The sequence below is a fragment of the Athene cunicularia genome (assembly GCF_003259725.1).
Source record: "Athene cunicularia isolate RWA chromosome 3 unlocalized genomic scaffold, athCun1 chr3_part1, whole genome shotgun sequence".
Lineage (NCBI taxonomy): Eukaryota > Metazoa > Chordata > Aves > Strigiformes > Strigidae > Athene > Athene cunicularia.
The window spans coordinates 94,497,400-94,514,389 of NW_020799097.1; the positions used below are offsets into that span (position 1 = coordinate 94,497,400).

Consider the following 16,990-nt stretch of genomic DNA (forward strand, 5'->3'; position numbering starts at 1 on the left):
GGGAGGTGTGGGGGAGGATGAGGAAGGGAGCAGGGCTGCTCTGGAGGTGAAGCTCTTCAGCCCAGTGCCTTTCCTGGGGGTGCTGCAGCTTTTGGGGGCAGCCTGGGATGCTGCAGAAGCACTAGCAGGCAGCTGGTGCTTTTGCTTCGGGTGCTGCTTTGATCTTCACTAGTGCCACTCCTGAGGGCCTAGATGGTTTCTGTGTAACCACTTATGTTCTGCTTTCATTGACGGTTTCTTCTCTTCTCTTTCTCTCTCTCTTTTCTGTCCTGCCTAGAAATTTCGAGTAGATATGCCGGGATCGGGCAGTGCTTTTATCCCTACGATCAACGCCATCACAACCAGCCAAGACCTGCAGTGGATGGTCCAGCCCACTGTCATCACCTCCATGTCAAGCCCTTACTCTCGTTCACACCCCTACAGCCACCCGCTGCCCCCACTGTCTTCAGTGGCTGGACACACGGCCCTTCAGCGACCTGGTGTGATCAAAACCATCGGGACCACGGTGGGCCGGAGACGAAGAGACGAGCAGGTAACCCCGGCAGGGAGAGTGGCTGGGGGTGTTTTGAAAACAAGTGTACAGAGAGTTCCGCTCCCCCGTCCTCTCTTGGGCTCTCCTGGCCCCCTCAGGGAGGGGGCTCTGAGCTCTGTCCCCTGCGCTGTACAGGTGTTGAGGTTTCTCAAGGTGACATAGGGTGTAAGACAGAGGATGTTTTTATTGCTGCCTCCTCATCATACAGCGAGACTTACCCAACCTCCATCAACCACTTTGCACCACCGGGCTGCACTGCACTGCAGCCTGGTTTCAAAAAGCAGGTGGAACTCTGAAGTTGAGTCCTGGGTTTCAGTCTGAGTGTCTCTGCCCCTCCAGGCAGAAAGAAACTTCTGAGCAAGCAGAGGAGCTTTTATATAGGTCCTCTACAAATCTGACACCTAAATTACATCAGCTGGTGTTTTATATCTGCTCTGTGGCAGCTCGCACTGCTCCAGTCTCACTTTTGCGTGATACCACCAGTACTAGCCAGCATCGTGCAGGGAGGACCAGCTTCCCTAGAGCACCTTGACTCTAAGTAGCAAGAGCCTTCTGGATGTCTGGAGTCTAAATCCACCTTCCCACTGCAAGCATGCAATCACTTGATCTCTTTACAGAGGTGAGGTGGGGATCCTATAAGCAGAGACTTTTCTGGTCCCAACTCGGTGGCATTTTTACAGCTGGGATGGGGTGGCTCGTACACTGTTGCCCTGTGCTCAGCCTTCTGATGGGATTATCGAACTGGGACCCTGTATCTTGTGCTGGGGCAGGGAGGTGGACTAGATGTAGGCATGTTGTGTCCTTCAAATCCTTTCAGCCCTCTCAATCTCTTCTTAGTAAGAAAAAGCCTTCTCCAGGGTTATCTGGTGAACAGCTACCCACAGTGCTAGGTTGAATTTTTTTAAAATTTCTTTAAAAAAAAAAAATTAAAAATCTGAATCATCTACATCTCTCCGAATTGTTCCCAAACAGCAGTTGTGTGGGTCGCTGCAGAGCAGTGTAATGAGATGCACTGCGCACCCTCAGTACACGAGCACACACTCTTGCATGAGGTCTGTTTCCAATAAGAGTCACCAGCCCTACTTCTACTTCCACGTCATCTGTTTTCATTCACAGTCTGATTATTTTATGTGGGTTTGTTGTCTGGTTTAGACCTAAGAGCCAGGGAAGGGGTTAAAGTGACTTGTGCAGAGTGAGGCACACCTCTGTTTGGGGAGCTGGTATGGGTGCGTTGAGGACCCATTTTTGTTGGGGGGAAGGATGGGGCAGCCATGGTGGTTCGGGTAGGTGCCACTCCTTTCCACCAGCTGGAGCCACCTCCCGATTCCCTGGGTGCAGGGCTGGTGTCCAAAGCCAGGGAAGCTCTCAGGAGAACTGGGGGAATAATTAGCAACAACTAATTTGTTTGACAAATGCTGCCTCTGTGTTCACAAATTGGCCGTGAAGAGATCACCATATTCTCCGCTTTATTTGTTGTTCAGAGTTATTTGCTGAAGGATGCCTGCCAAGCAATTCCTGGCCTGTGGCTTGTTTGCAAGCCGTTCACTGTGGGTCATTCAAAGCCAAGTCTTTTTTTATTAGACACGTGCTAAGGCAGTATGAGGGTGCTTTACCGTGGCTCTTTGGCTCAGGTTTCGGCTGTTGGTGCTCTGAACACCGCATCGCAGTGCCTTTTTGGAAAACATTGTGTAACGCTTTATGAAAAGAGCCTGTTTTGATGAACGTTTCTGCCAGTGAATGCACGTATTGGGCTTGGACAAGCTGAAGATAACGCGTACAGCAGGGGCACGAAGAGTGCCAAATCCAACCGCTTTCAAACAAATCCAGCAACCGCTGACAGAATATTCCTTTTTAGACCCAGTATAATGTTTAGCACATTCAGATTAGGGGCTTCGGCCCCGTCTGAGATTTTTGCAAGGCATAGACTACGAGACAGTAATTTTAAAAATGAGAGGGCCCTGGGAGGAGAAATTTTGGTCCCAACATTGACGTCTGTGCTTCTAAAGCGTGAAAGGGCTCTTGAAAACTGTATGCAGAGGCCTCAAGTCAGTGCAGAATCTGCATGCCTGCTTAACGCTTTGCTGACTGCAGATACTTGTGTGCAAGTACATTTTTACCCCGCACGCATATGGGCTGGGAAGTGAGCAGGCAGAGCTGTAGCAAGGAGAGCAGTGCTGGCAGGGGCTCCTTACTGCAGGGCATGTGCCAAAACCCCACCAGCTGCTGCCCAGAGGGTGGAGTTAATCCCCACCCTGAGATGGAGCCCTGTAATCTGCTGATGGAAAAGCTTTCAGGCCTAAAACTGTGTCCTGAAGTCCTTGTGTTCCTTGGTGCCTATCCTGGGGCTCAAGCTGTGTGCAGGTGAAATCACAGGCACAGACTGGATCCTGAAAGGAAAAAAAAAGGCAGAACTGGATGAGGGGAGTTCCCAGAGGCTGAAGTAAACTCCCCCAAACTGCAAAGATCGAAATTAAGGAAATAAACCCAAACAAACCAGAATGAGGTTAGAGTAAAGCTAACACTAAAAAGAAGATAGAGTAAATGTTTTGCTTGTGATTTGACAGATGCTGAAGATACTAAAACTGAAAGCTTTTATGAAAAGGTTTTTCTTTCCATTCTCTGCTAGCACTACGTGAGATCTGACATGTGCTTTGCAAGGGTGCTTGTTTCACTTTTGTTTGCAGTCGCTGGGGCAGAGCTCCCCACAGCACACACTGGCCCAGTGAGGCTGAAGTGCAGGGCACGAGGCCGGTCTGCAGCAGAGGAGGATGCATGGCCAGGCACCTGCTGTGGATCCCCACGGCGGTCTCTTTGCACTGGCTTCTGCATGCCGTGTGCCGCAGCAGTGAGCCAGGCCATGCTGGCCCTCTTCATGCACTGCTGTACCGGCTCCCCAGCCCTGGCAGTGGTGCAAGCCTATCTGCCACTGCTGAGATTTGTAAAACCTCGTCTCAAACCCCAAAAGCTAGGCCTGACCTGACCAGATCTTGTGGGCTTCTGCTCACTTCCTCTGGTTTCGCAAGTGTGTTGCTCGATGGGTTTCTTTGGAATTGCTTCTGATTTCCATCAGTGAGGATGTCAGCTGGCCTCAGGAAGCCCTTGATACCACTGGAGCTTTGCCTGCTGATGCAAGAAGCACAGTGTGTTATCTCACTGAGTGCTTGAAAATCTGAGGTCAGATTTTTGGGTGGTATAAATCATTGTTGCTTCACGGACTTCATGGGAGCTCTGCTGATTCCCTGTCTCCCCCTCCACCCCATCCCTGACCTTCAAGCTAACAACTATTTTTGTGTGGGAAGCAGCAGATATTTTCTTTCAAGAAAGAGGCACTTACAACATCGTGCTCTGGTTTTGCTTAATGTACCACCCAAGTTGTGAAACAATCAGAGCATCTTTTATCTGTTTGGCCTTGGTGCAGATTCACTGTCCTCTTACACAATCTTCCCCCTGCTCCATCTTCTCCTCGCCCTTTTGCTAAGACCCAGTGCAGGCAGAGATACTGTGTGCTTTCATCTTATGCTGACATCAGTGAAGAGGGGGAGTGTTCAGCACTCTGCTGGATCAGGCCTTTTTCCTTTGCATTGCGGTTAAATCCTCACAAACTTCAAGGAATGCCTTGCTCAGATCTGATTGTGGGTTTTCTTGGCGCTTGCCCACAGCTGTCGCCTGAGGAAGAAGAGAAGCGAAGGATCCGGAGAGAGAGGAACAAGCTGGCAGCTGCTAAGTGTCGTAACAGGCGTCGAGAGCTAACAGAGAAACTCCAGGCGGTACGTGCTCTGCATACGTTTCTCCTTCCTTGTTGCCTGCCCCTCAGACTGGTTTGAAGGGCACTGCTCTCCCTTTGCTAGCATGTTTGAGGAAGATGCTACATAACGCATGCTGCCTTCCCCTTCCAAGGCTGCCCAAAGGTGTTGATCTTATTGCAGCCATGGTGAGGCCTCAGGCCTGGAGTTCAGAAGCCAAAATTTCCCTTCCTGACTGCTCAAAATGTCCTAGGAGCTGTCTTCCCTTCTAGCCTCCCAACTAGCAGGAGTCTTCCTACCTCTGGTCTCCCTCCATAAGTGGAAATAAAAGATTCTGTGTGCCTCAAAGGCGGGCTTTAAGGACGAAAGCACTGAAGATGGTAGGACCATCTGAAAGTGGTAGAAAATGAAACAGATGTTATATGTGCCTATCAAAGCCCCCATCCTTTAGGCTAACTTTTCTTTGGTGGAGGAAACAGATTTCCTGCACAAAGGAAACCCCACAGAAATGTATGGTCTGGTGCCACAGGGGAAATAACTAATTAAGCTGGAGAAGGTAGGGGTGAGCACAGGAACTGTGGGATGGGTAAGGGACTGGCTGAAGAGGAGGCAAGAATGGGTTGTGTTAAAGGAGGCTGGAGGAAAAGCTCCAGTGCTTCTGCTAAGAAGCAGCCTGGGACTGGTTTTATTCAGTGACCTTATTAACAAGCGCAGCAATAGCAGTGAAAGCACACCATTGAAACATGTTGCTGACTCAAATTTGGGAGGTATTCTCAGTGTAGGGGAGGCAGGACATCCTATAGGAAGAATTTAAGGATTGTCATGACTTAAAGTAATAGAAGTGAGAGGAGTGCAAAGTGGAAGGTCATATCCTGAAGCACTGAGTGTGAGGTTTTTTTGTGAGATGTTGAGCTCCTCACATGGGAAGGTTCTAACTGCTCACAGATGGACTATGAGCCATCAGTGTGGTGCGACCACGGGTAAAGTAAATGTATTAATCCTAGGATGCATCAAGGGATGATCTAGTGGAGATGAGAGTGTTAGCCCTTTGTGCAAGAGTCAGGCAACTGTCAGACCTGATCTGGAACATGCACTACAGAAAGAAAATGCAAACAATTTAGAGACTGCTGTACACCACCTCTATCTAAGTGAAAAGAAATATGACTTACCTAACAAAAACCAGTGGGAGATCTGAGTGCTAAGGTGTCTGTCAGGCAGATGGCAAGAGAGAAGAGTGAAAACATGGTTCCAAGACAGAGTGGTAGAAGCTGTCCATGAGAAAATTAAGGCAAGTTCATGGGAAGACTATTTATAACCCTTAGATCAGTGAAGTTTATTTGCCCATGCCAGGTGGGAACTGGACTTGATGGTCATGTTCCAGGTGAGGAGCAGTTCCAGAGCCTCTGATATTTACTTATTTCCCTTTTGTCTGCAGGAAACTGAAGTGCTGGAGGAGGAAAAGTCAGTGCTGCAAAAGGAGATTGCTGAGCTCCAGAAGGAGAAGGAGAAGCTGGAATTTATGCTGGTGGCTCACAGCCCTGTGTGCAAAATCAGCCCTGAGGAACGTCGGAGCCCACCATCCAGCAGCCTCCAGAGCGTTCGGACTGGAGCAAGCGGAGCGGTGGTGGTGAAGCAGGAGCCTGTGGAGGAAGAGATCCCATCTTCTTCTTTGGTCCTTGACAAAGCCCAGAGGTCTGTCATCAAGCCCATCAGCATTGCTGGAGGTTTTTATGGGGAGGAGGCACTCAACACTCCCATCGTGGTGACCTCAACACCAGCCATCACTCCTGGCTCCTCCAACTTGGTGTTCACCTACCCCAACGTGTTGGATCAGGAGTCTCCTCTCTCCCCGTCTGAGTCCTGCTCCAAAGCTCACCGGAGGAGCAGCAGCAGTGGTGACCAATCTTCGGATTCCTTGAACTCTCCCACCTTGCTGGCATTGTAATCCCCCTGCAGCCCCCCATTTTGCCAGTGTGTTACATCCCCCCCAGCACCATGGGGGGAGCCCCCTTCCATGGGATTAGAGACAGGCACAGGATCGTTCAAGCACAAGGGCAGCAAGAACAAGGATGGGAAAATGCTGCAGCTTCAGGAAGGAGAGTGAGGACCAACGCCAGCTCCCTGGAGGCAGGAAACGGCAAGGGTGGGACTGACGCACCAGGACTGCTTGGAGAGGGTGATGTCTCCTCTTTAGGGACTGCCTATGGAAACCTCTTCATGGCCGTAGTGGACTTGTGGAGCACTCCTGGCCAGGACTGAAGGAGAGCTGCAGACAGTTGCTAGTTGTCCCTTTCCTTTGTGAATTGATCTGATCGGTTGTGCTCTGTGCTTAGATCATTCTGGTTAGTTGATCTTACAACTTCTCTTTTTCCCTCTCTCTCTCCCTCTGTGCTTATCATTTCCAATGTTGTCAATCCCATGACATTTCATCCAGTTGTTCTGAAGTCTAAAGGCTTGTTAGTATTTTTCCTCTTGGGACAGGTTGCAGGAAACACATAGGGTTGCCCAGGCAGGAGGAGGAGGATGACTGGGAGGGCTGGGAGAGAAGGGACCAAAAGGAACTCAAGGGTTCAGCAGCAAGGGCAGAGCTCATAACTCTGGCCTGGGGCACAGAGACAGCAGGAGGCTCATGCAGAAACCTTTTCTTTTTTTAAAATGTAGATAATATTTATTCCCTTGGGCTCCTCAAACAAACAAGTTAGCATCTCAGGGCCAAAGTAGCATCATAAAAGCTGCTGGGCTGGAACTTGCCAGTGTCTTTGGCAGGGTTTTACCCCAGTTTGGTGGATATCAAATCTGCTGCTTGTTGTTTACTTTTCCTGGGCTGCCCGCTGTCTAGGGAGTATTGCATCTTCTTCCCCATCAGGACTTCTGACTCAGAGGCTGATCTCTTCCTGTTAGTAAATCTTCCCCTTGGCCATATTTGCAGAACACGCTACCAAAAAAGAGGTGGCACCACGTGCCTATAAATCGAGGCTGGAGACTGGCAGTGGATAAAAGGGTGAAACTAGCTGGCTGTACCCGTGCTGACTTTTTCATTGTTGGAAACAAAGTAGCATGCATCCACCCATGGATACTACCAGGTACTGTTTGGTCAGATTCTCAGTTTCCAAGCTTGGGGGGAAGGTTCAGCCTCCAGCCTAGCACAGGCCACAAGGTGCTCCTGTCCAGGCAGGAGTGGAGTGGTTGAAGTGATGACCTGTTTGAAATAGAACAGAGCTTCTGATAAACTTTAGTTATGAATGACAGATTGACAGTGGAGGAAAATGGATTACCATTATTTGCACCTTGGTCTTTGGCCTCTTTTTTTTTTTTTTTTGCATTGTAATTGATCTGGTTTTGTTGGGGTTGATTGGCCTGAAGACAAAAAACCAAATCAAAGGGCTCTTCCCCTAGCCCTGGGTCCTTGTCTTCTCCAACCTGTGGGCTTGGCTGCTACTACTAAGTGCTCACAGAGGGCACAAGCTTTCCAGTGCTGATGTTCACTACTGAAAACAGTAAGGTGTGTAACTTATCCCCATTTGGAGCCAAGTTCAATTCCTGTTGATGTCAAGGCACTGACAAACTATGTCCATGTGCACACTAGGATTTCCCAGCTTGCCAGCTAAGCTGCTTAGGGGATAGCTCTTTGGTCCTGTCTGTTGAAGCTGTGGTGGCAGCTGTTTATTTTGGTGTAGATTTTCTTGTTCTTTTTTTTTTTTTTTTTTTTTTTTTTTTTTTTAAATCAACTGAAACCAGGGTATTTCTTGGTCAGGCTGGACCTGGAGAAATGCAGTATGCAATTATAGGGTCAGTCCTGTTAGATGCTAAACTGCTGCAGTCCTCACCAACACCACTGGGAATTAATAGGGCTCAGTCTTGTGGAACCAGAACTTTACTCAGCAGGGCTGGCTTCCCTCAAACCCTGACCACTGCCCATTCCTTGAATCATTTCAAAGGGACACTACTTTGGCTCTAAAGGTAGGCTTTGCTTTTCTATTATTACTATTATTTTTAAACCCAGTATTTATCAAACCTGCCAGAAATAGAAGGATAGGAGTGATCTTTTTGCTTCATAAAGCTGATTGTGGTTCAGGCTTTTTCTTTATTGCTAAACACTTCTATTATTATACTAGTGCTAGAGGTTTCAAATTGAGCTTACACAATAAGTAAAATTAATAAAGGAGTTCTCTTGTCATTACATGAACATCAAAACTTCCTTTTTAATAAAATAGACCTTAAATTTCCCGTAGTTAGCACAGAGCATCCTGTTTTCCTAGGGTTTTATGTAGATGATATCACTTTAGGTGAAACTGCTGCTTCTTTAAGTCTCCATTTTGCCAGATGCTTGTTTGGGCTAGTCTGGATTGAGAATCTAAAACTGTTCAATAAAATGTGTCTGCATGTCACTTCCATCTATTTTTGCAGAATGCAACATTGACAAATGATGAATCTTAAAGTGTTGTACCTACTTTTGAGGCCAGCTGACTAGGATCACTGTCTCCCAGAGGATCAGGAATGTTCCTGCTAGGGCTTTTAGGAAGTCAGGTGCCTCCTCAAACCTTAGTATAAGCTTAACTCCTAGTGGAACAACAAAAACCTACATTTTCTTTTGCTCACTGAATCATTGCCAAAAGGAGCTGCAGCTGGCTCTTGGCTGCTGCCTTGTCATTGACCTTTTCAGAGACAGAACAGGACAGTCCCCTTGTCTGTCCTATGATACTGACAGGAGCCATGTGAAACTGCCCAGAAGAGAGGATTATTTTCTACTATCTGGAAAAAGCCCCAAATACCTTGTGCCTGCCCATTTTGTCCCTCAGATCTCTCAGAGGATGTCCTGTGTTGGGATCACTGGTCTCCTGCCTTTTGTATGTTGTTGTGAATCAGCGTTACTTTTGGTTAGTCTCTGGCAGACAGGTACAACTTGAGCTCTGCTGCTGTTTCAGTCTGGCCCTGCATTATTCTTTTCAGAATTACTGGTGTGCTTTTTAAGAATTGACTGTCCTCCCTATCCCCAAAAGGGTATTTTCCATGAGTACCTTCCCTGCCAATTGCTAAATGTAGCGTCTCTGTGTTCTGCATGTAATGGGGATGCAAGAGCTGTTATAACTAGTGTCTGATCAAGAGTTGTTGAAGTCAATAGAAAAAGGCCCAGGGAATTTCAGCTGGTATTGGGTCAACCCCATAGTGACTGGCCCAACAAAGACTCTAATAACATCTTAAATTAATCAGTGCCAAACTGGGAGGAGCAGTAGCAGCTGCATTGAAGGAAACATTCAGCTTCCAGGTGATGTTTGCCATTCCAGTTTTGCTCTCATTCCTCCTTCCCCCTTCCCAGTTGTGGCATTGCCTTCATCCATTCCTTCCTTGTAGGTGTGGAGACTGGCTAAGTCTCAAACTGCTTGTGGTGTGATGGGATTTGGGACCAACATGCTGGGGACAGTAGCTCTCTGTTGTGTTTTTATAATTATTATTTAAATGATCTATTTAGTTCATCTGAACCTTTAATTTTGCTGCTTACTGTATGTAGGATCCACCTGGCCTTCATCCTAAATGAAAAAAAAAAAAAACCAACCAAAATTAAAACAAACCTAAGACACCCCCCTCCTCCCTGGTATCTTATTATTTATTGGCAGGCAGCCGTCTTGTGCCTGCTCCAGCAGATCTGCCCGCCATTAATTTAACATCCTCCCAACTCACATTCCTGGTGTTTGGTTGTTGCTTCTTCTTTTTTTTTTCTTTTTTTTCTTTTTGTTGTTGGGGTTTTGTTTGGTTTTTTCATTCTAAAACAGACTTCTGAAATGTAAGAAATCTTATGATACTTACAAGTTCATTTTCATAAGGAAGGCCAAGTCAAGCATTTTAAGAGGTGGGGGGAACAATCTACATTTTATTATTTATTTATCATGTTTACATCTTTTTTCTGTTCAAGACTTGGATATAATAAAGAAAGCATTAAAAATACTCCAATCTTCTTCTTTTTTTAGGCTAATAATTTCTTTTTGATTCTTTAAAATAAAAGATTCTGGGTTTTGTTGTTGTCTGTATAAAATGTAAAAAGAGATATGTTTCTAAAGATGCATTATCATTCCTCTGTGAACAGTAGGTGGAGTTGAGGACAAATCTCAGAATACAAGATAATAATAAAATCCCATCCTGTTTTACCTAATTGTTCCCTTCCTATCCTGTATGATTAAAGGGTTATTCCACTTTCTTGTTTGTGGTTACTTGATATTAAAACCATATTAAAATGTGTAGAAAATAGGTATCCAATTGTTTTTGCTCAGTGAGAGGATAAACTGTTGTATATATCTTGATATACTGTGTAGTTCAAAGTAACATCAATAAGGGATAGTGCATCTTTATTAGAGCGATAAGTTACTCATGTCACTAAAGTCTACTTTAAGATCCTCAGATACAGAAAGGGCCTGATTCTGATTCCACTCTCCTGGAGGTAATTTGAAAGCATCAGTAGCATTTTGCTGCTGCAAAGTGGATGTCAGAGGTGGAATCAAGCCCCAGAGATTAATAGGCAATCATGAGGATTATTGAAGGTTTGGGGGCACCGTTATCTTTTTTTTTCTCAAAAGTTTTAGATCTTGGTTTCTCTTTTTTTCTTTTTTTTTTTTTTGTCTGTGGTGAAATAGTTTCAGCCAAGGAGGTTCTTAAAGGTGACTGCTGAATTGGGACCCTTCATTGCTCATCTTGATATTGTACTTGCGGTCCTGGAGAATCTCAGCTCTGAGGCATTCTCTCTGGTGTTGTCTTTCTTATGTTCTCATTATTTTACTGAATTTCAGGCCTACAGTATTTGCACTAAAACAAAAAGCTTGTTAGAGAAAGCTTGCTGCTATGAAAGAAAGAACATATTAAAATGGTTTTGCTTTTACAATTTTAACTGAGTAGCATTTTGTAGAATAAAATCAATTTAGACTGAAAAGAAAAAATGACTTTTTTTTTTTTCCTCTGCACCTTCCCTCCCATACTCCTTTCTTCTCCTCCCATTCCTCGGTGGTGTGATGTTCCCCTCTTCTCCTTTGGTGCTCAGTTGTAATGATTGGCTGTATTGTTGACTATGCTGCTGAGAGTTATGACACTTGTAAATCTTGTTTTAATGACATTGTGGACACTTTTGTATAGCAAGAGCTAACTGGAGTTCTTCTCTCTCTGTTAATTGAAGTAATTAAAAAGCTCCCTTTGCCATGAACAATTAAAAGCTTGCATGTTCCTTCAATATGAACAAATGGGTACAGCATTGCCAGGTGGCCGGTGGTAGCACATCTCAAGGCTTTTTTCATTAGAGCATCTGCAATCCAGACAGCAGTTATCTGCAACAATGGTAAATGGGGCAGAGAGTAGCAGAGCAGACCACCTGTGCTAAAAGGCAAATAATACATTAATCCTTTTATCTTGGCTTCAAAAAGAAAGGGATAGAGTTGGAAAATGTATGCTGAGGTGACTTTACTTTCCTCAGCCAGAAGGACTCAAAGCTTCTGCTCTGAAAACGTGGGTTGGAGAACATGGTTTCTTCACTAGCAGTAAGGAGGAGGTTAAGATGGGATTTCCTTGCTCACCTGGGAAAAGCTGCAGCCTCTGGAGTGGAAGGAACCCAGATACACCAATTTAGGAGTGGAAGATGTCCTATTCAAGTTAAAAAAGAAACTGTGGTGGAGAGGAGATGTTAGGTGAGTCATGGCTAGCCAAGCTGGCGCCAGGCCAAGCTGCTCCTTACTCATGGGTTTCCTCAGGAGTAATGTCTGCTTTGGTTTCCTGCTGGTCTCTGTCCATCTTTTTCTTTTTTTTTTTCTTTCTTTTTTTTTAAACCCCTGTGTTCTCACAGTGCCATGGGGAAGGATATGAGAGATGTCAGAGTAAGTTATGTGGCTGGTGTATGAAAATATTTGTGAAGTCATGGGGAATGCTGAAGGTATCAGTCACCAGAACAGGGAATACATGCACATGCCTGTGTGAAGTGAGTTCAGCAGTCAGGAATCCATATTGTAGGAAAGTTGACACAAAGTTGGCATAGGAGGGTTTGGGCTGTAGAGCTGAGGCCAGCTTTAGGGTGCCTCACAGAGTCAAGGATGACACAGGGGGTGATGGAGAGCTTTTAGGAAGCTTTCTCTAAATACGCTTGTCCTGGTGGGTCTAAAGGAGAAAGCAGTTATTCTGGGGGGCATGGCAATTATAAGCAAATTGAAGGACCCAAGAGCAGCATCACTTATCTATTTCCACAGGGCCTCGGGCATGGGGGAGTCCCCATTTGATCTCCTACTGCACACAAGGTTTCTCTAAGGGGAGTGCCTCCAGGATTTCCTGCCTCACCAAGGGCTTTTCCATTACACCAATGCAGAGAGAGGCATCCAGCATTGATTTTGTCAAACCGGCTCCTTTGGCAGTGTATTCCCCCCTCCGCCCCCTCCCAAAAAAACAAGGATAACATGAGGATACGTTCTTGCTTGCCTCCTGCCAACCTGAAGTTCTCCCTAAGCTTCTGTTCGCTAACAGCGCCCTTTGAGCAGCCTTAACAGTGCTTGTCTGCAAACGCTGGTTGTAAGTCTAAGTCTCCCACCTGATTTCCTCCCAGCGTTGCCTGGTTGTGGCTGCCTTTTATCATCATTAGCTCACAGACACTAGAATGTCCGCAGCAGTTACTATAATTTGGTTTTGAAGGATGAAATTACACAGCAGAGCAAACTCTTCTCCACCAGTCTTCTAGCTGTGGGAGGCCATATTCTACCACACTGACATGGAAACTGTGTTTTTCCTGACATCCTCATCTTGTTTTAGATCTCCACTTTGCACGGGGAATTTCTTCTTCTGTTGAAACAGGCTCACCCCGCCTCCACCCTGCAATGCCCAGACCTTGTCATGTAAGTGAGGGATCTGTGTGTTAACATGGGGTGGGCATTGTCATGCTGGAAGAAAGATCACCCATTCCTTTGGCAAAGAAAGGGATGAGAGAGGCATCTGCACCAAAAACTCTTCCATCAAGATCACTATACATCCCAATGATGTCTTTAGTGTGTACAAGAATTTAGAGGCTACCAATTCTCTTTTGCCTGTCCCCTTCCCATGTTGCAAGACTCATCTCTGGACTTTCCTCACAGTCACATTTCTTAGTGAAGTACCAAGAAGTGGTTCATCTCTCCAGGCAGCATGTGCGGGTAGCCTGGTCTTCTTATGTATTCAGTGGAGGGAAGACCCTACCTGGTTGGGTCTTGTGGCAAGAAAAAGCCCAGAGGGGTGACATGAATATATCTTGCCAGAGATGGCAAGTTGCCGGATGATGGCATTTGATAATGTTTTTTGAGTTGTGGATTTTTATTTTTTTTTTACTTTTTTAACTTGGTCTAGAATCTTTAGGAGCAGCTACAGGAACACTGTAGAAATTCTGCAGCCAATAGAAAGAACAAGCATGTGCTAAACCTGAAGAAAGCTTAATGGCAAGCAGAGCTGGAGTAGGAGTGTGGGGGAAAGGAGAGCATCCAGAATGCTGGTTTGAAGTGATGTTTCCACTGTCATGTGGGAAGGATGTGACAGAGGAAAACTGTGACACGGTTATTGCATCAGATACCCCGCAGTGGAACAAATGATACATTTTTTAAAAGAAACACACCACCTTATGGTCCTATTCCTACTGATATCTATGACCTGATCCCCCTGAAGTTTCATGTCATCATAACAAGTTCTTGATTCAGTTGCAGGAGTCCAGTGTTTTCAGCTCTGTCTTGTATGGCACAGGGACAGACCCCATTTAGCAGTGCTTGGCCACTGTCAGCATAAGGAGCAGTACAGATGGGCTATTAACCTGGGTGGACGTTGCTGGCACCCTCTCATAAGGCTGAGATTTGAAAACTTTTTCATGCGTGTTCCAGCATAGTCAGATCCAAGACACCTCAGGAAGATTCTCCTTGATGAAGACAGGGCAAGGCTGGGAGGAGAGACTGAGAGAGCTGGAATTGTTTGGCTTTGACAAAAGAAAGCTTGGGGAGGATCTTACCAAAGTGTTTCAATACCTGAGGGTAGGGAGCAAAGGAGAAGCAATCAGGCTCTTCCTAGTAGTACTAGCTGACAGGATGAGAGGCAATGGTCACAATTTGTAATAAAGGACACGAAAATAACTTTTTCGCTGGTGGTCAAACCAGTGGCAGAGGTTGCCCAGGGAGGTTTGTGGAGTCTCCATCCTTGGAGACATTCAAAACCTGTCTGGACATGTCTCTGAGCAATCTGCTTGAACTGACCCTGCTTGAGCAGAGAGGTGGACTAGACACCTTTTCAGTGGTACCTACCAACCCCAACCATTCTGCCTTTCTGGGTTTGATTCCATATAGTCCAGAAGGAGTATATTGTGAACATGTTTCTTTCTCCTTGTAGTGCTATCTCATTTGAACTCCAAAATTCCTCTGTACTAAATACCAGCTTTTTTGATGCTGGCTAGGCTAGGTCAAACAGATAAGGACTAAGCTGTGAGGAGGATATCATGGCAGACAAGAATGTAAACTGTTCAGCTTGCCTCAGTGTGAGTCTCAGATTTCCCTGTTCATATTTCATGCTCCATTCCACAGACTAGCGTGGGGGAAGAGAGGGAGACAGGCCTTACATGGCCGTAATCTAGAGCCTGCATCCCACAAATGACTGTACGGCTCTGCAAGATCACAGGCAGTGCCAGAAACAGTTGCCTACTTGCCTTTTGCAGGCTCTCCTACCGTTTTTCATCTCTCAGGCAGAAGTTGTTTTTCAAGTTCCCTGGAAAGGTAAATATGGATCTGCAGCCAGTGATCCTAGGTGAGCTCATGTGTCAGGCACAATCCACTGACTGAGCACAGATTCTCTCCCTGGCCCCCCACCTCCTTTCTGTAACTGTAATTGGGCTCCCAGACTTGGGCAAATTCATTAGTAGCTCCCAGTGATGACACACACTCATGCTGGTGATTACTGATGTGAGCGGCCGCAGGAGGAGATGATGCTGGTTTGGGGCAAAGGCAATAAATAGGTCAGTTCTTTTCCTTTGGGTAGCTTGAGTTATTCAAGCACTGGATGCTTTAATTCACCTAATTCCTGTTTCAGTTGCTTACATTGTAATACTACCCTGAAATGCACTTAACTTACTTTTGAAACTGTTTATCTTATGTTAATGAGGGTAGAGCAGTAGATGCCAGCCTGTGGGCTTAAAAGAAGAGTTACATGACAGAGGCCCATGGATGTCTCCAGTAATCTAGGGGGGAAGGTGAGCTCATGATCCTTCCACAGCTCAGATCACCCTGTGGTCTAGTCAGGCACAGCCCTGCTCTGACCCCTCAAAGCCAGGGCTTAGGGCAAGGCATATGCACTGGCACTGAGCAGCACCAGAGCCTCACACAGCAGGAGTCAGTCACTGTAGCCTTCATTCTAGGCCGATGCTGACTTAAAGGCCTGCAACCCTCTGCTCCTCCCTGGCTGCTACAGGTCACGGGGGTGATGGAAGACATTAGCTGCCTTTTGTAGCCTCCGATTGAACATTATGTTTATGAGCCACAAGGACTGTGATTCAATCTCTAATCTGAGCAATGTTCTGAGGCCATACTGGTATCTTAACCTTCTCCACTTCTGGCAGCTGAGGAAATGAAGATCTGCCTGTGACACTGTCTGTTGTGAAAGGGAGGGAATAGGAAATGAGAGTGACACCTTTGGTACGTCGGCTTCACATGCTTCCCTTGAACTTGTGCATGCTCTTCTGTCAGCACCTGCAGCTGGGATGCGTGCTCATCCTGGAGTAATGCTCTTTCTCCCCACTGCTTTTGTTGTCCTGGTGGAGGTGGGGAGTTTGCTGAAGCCACAGTCACACCTGGCCAGTCCTTCCCCAGGCAGCTGCAAGGAGCAAGGTTGTGCTGTGGTGGCACATAGCAGAAGGAGCTGTACAGTGAAGGTCCTGGCAACTCGAGGTCCTCCAAGATGCACCTTGACAATAGGAGGACCTTGACTGCATGGACTTGCCTGGCCTAGGGGGCTGGAGGAAGGATGGTCACAGGATTCACTGCTTTGGCAGAGTAGGTCTACCCTCCACCTATGGTGACTGTCTGGTCCCTGTTTTGCTTTTGTTTTCTCACTTAACTCCAACTCTTAATTTCTCTGTGCAGCTGCTGCCATTTCTCCATTCTCCAGGACCAGCAGCATGTTTCTGGTGGCGGGGAGGGAGGAAGACTGTTTCCACCACGGGGCTGTATGAAGGGCTGAATCCTGTGACCCTGTGCTAAGGGAAATAAGCCATTACTAATCCCTACCTGTACAGCGGCTCCACCTGCCCAGCAGGATCAATGGCGCCATCTCAGCCCCATTATGTTGACTCTGAATCAGTGAGGAACGCCAAAGAGCTGGGAGGAGAGGGCTCCTCCCTGTGTGGGGTACTGCTGCCTGCCTGGGACAGTCAGGTCCTTCTTTCCTCCCCCCTGATTTTGGAAACGGTGGCAAAGTGCTCAGTGGTGCTTATGCCCACAGGCTAGCCCAGACCCTAGAGGAGGACAGGTAGGGCAGAGAACCTGCCAGCATGCATGCCAGGCTCACCAGCCCCAGGAGCATGGGGCAAGCACGGGTGCTGTGCGTCCTCTCTGCTGAGGCCAACCAGTTCTGCTGGCAGGTAGAGGCAGGGGTGGATCTTGGAGCCGTTTCCAGGGAGCGGGCTGGCGCTGGGGAAAGCAGGGAGGCTGCAGCGGTGTCCTTGCCCCCATGGTCATGCAAAGTTGGGGGTCCAGCATTT

The 16,990-nt window shown here is 46.8% G+C and overlaps 1 protein-coding gene across 1 annotated transcript; it reads left to right on the top strand.

The window, feature by feature from the left end:
* The first annotated feature begins 281 nt into the window (after positions 1-281).
* On the top strand, positions 282-11,450 carry FOSL2 (FOS like 2, AP-1 transcription factor subunit). Its single transcript, XM_026845919.1, has 3 exons — positions 282-532; positions 4,192-4,299; positions 5,711-11,450. The coding sequence occupies exons 1-3, from the start codon at positions 293-295 to the stop codon at positions 6,218-6,220; spliced, it is 858 nt and encodes a 285-aa protein (XP_026701720.1). The 5' UTR covers positions 282-292; the 3' UTR covers positions 6,221-11,450.
* Positions 11,451-16,990: the final 5,540 nt, after the last annotated feature.

Bases quoted from the DNA above. Each gene is read 5' to 3' on its own strand.
- FOSL2 (XM_026845919.1), top strand. From the start codon at position 293: ATGCCGGGATCGGGCAGTGCTTTTATCCCTACGATCAACGCCATCACA. The intron at 533-4,191 runs GTAACCCCGGCA...GCTTGCCCACAG, and splicing joins GGAGACGAAGAGACGAGCAG to CTGTCGCCTGAGGAAGAAGA. The intron at 4,300-5,710 runs GTACGTGCTCTG...TTTTGTCTGCAG, and splicing joins TAACAGAGAAACTCCAGGCG to GAAACTGAAGTGCTGGAGGA.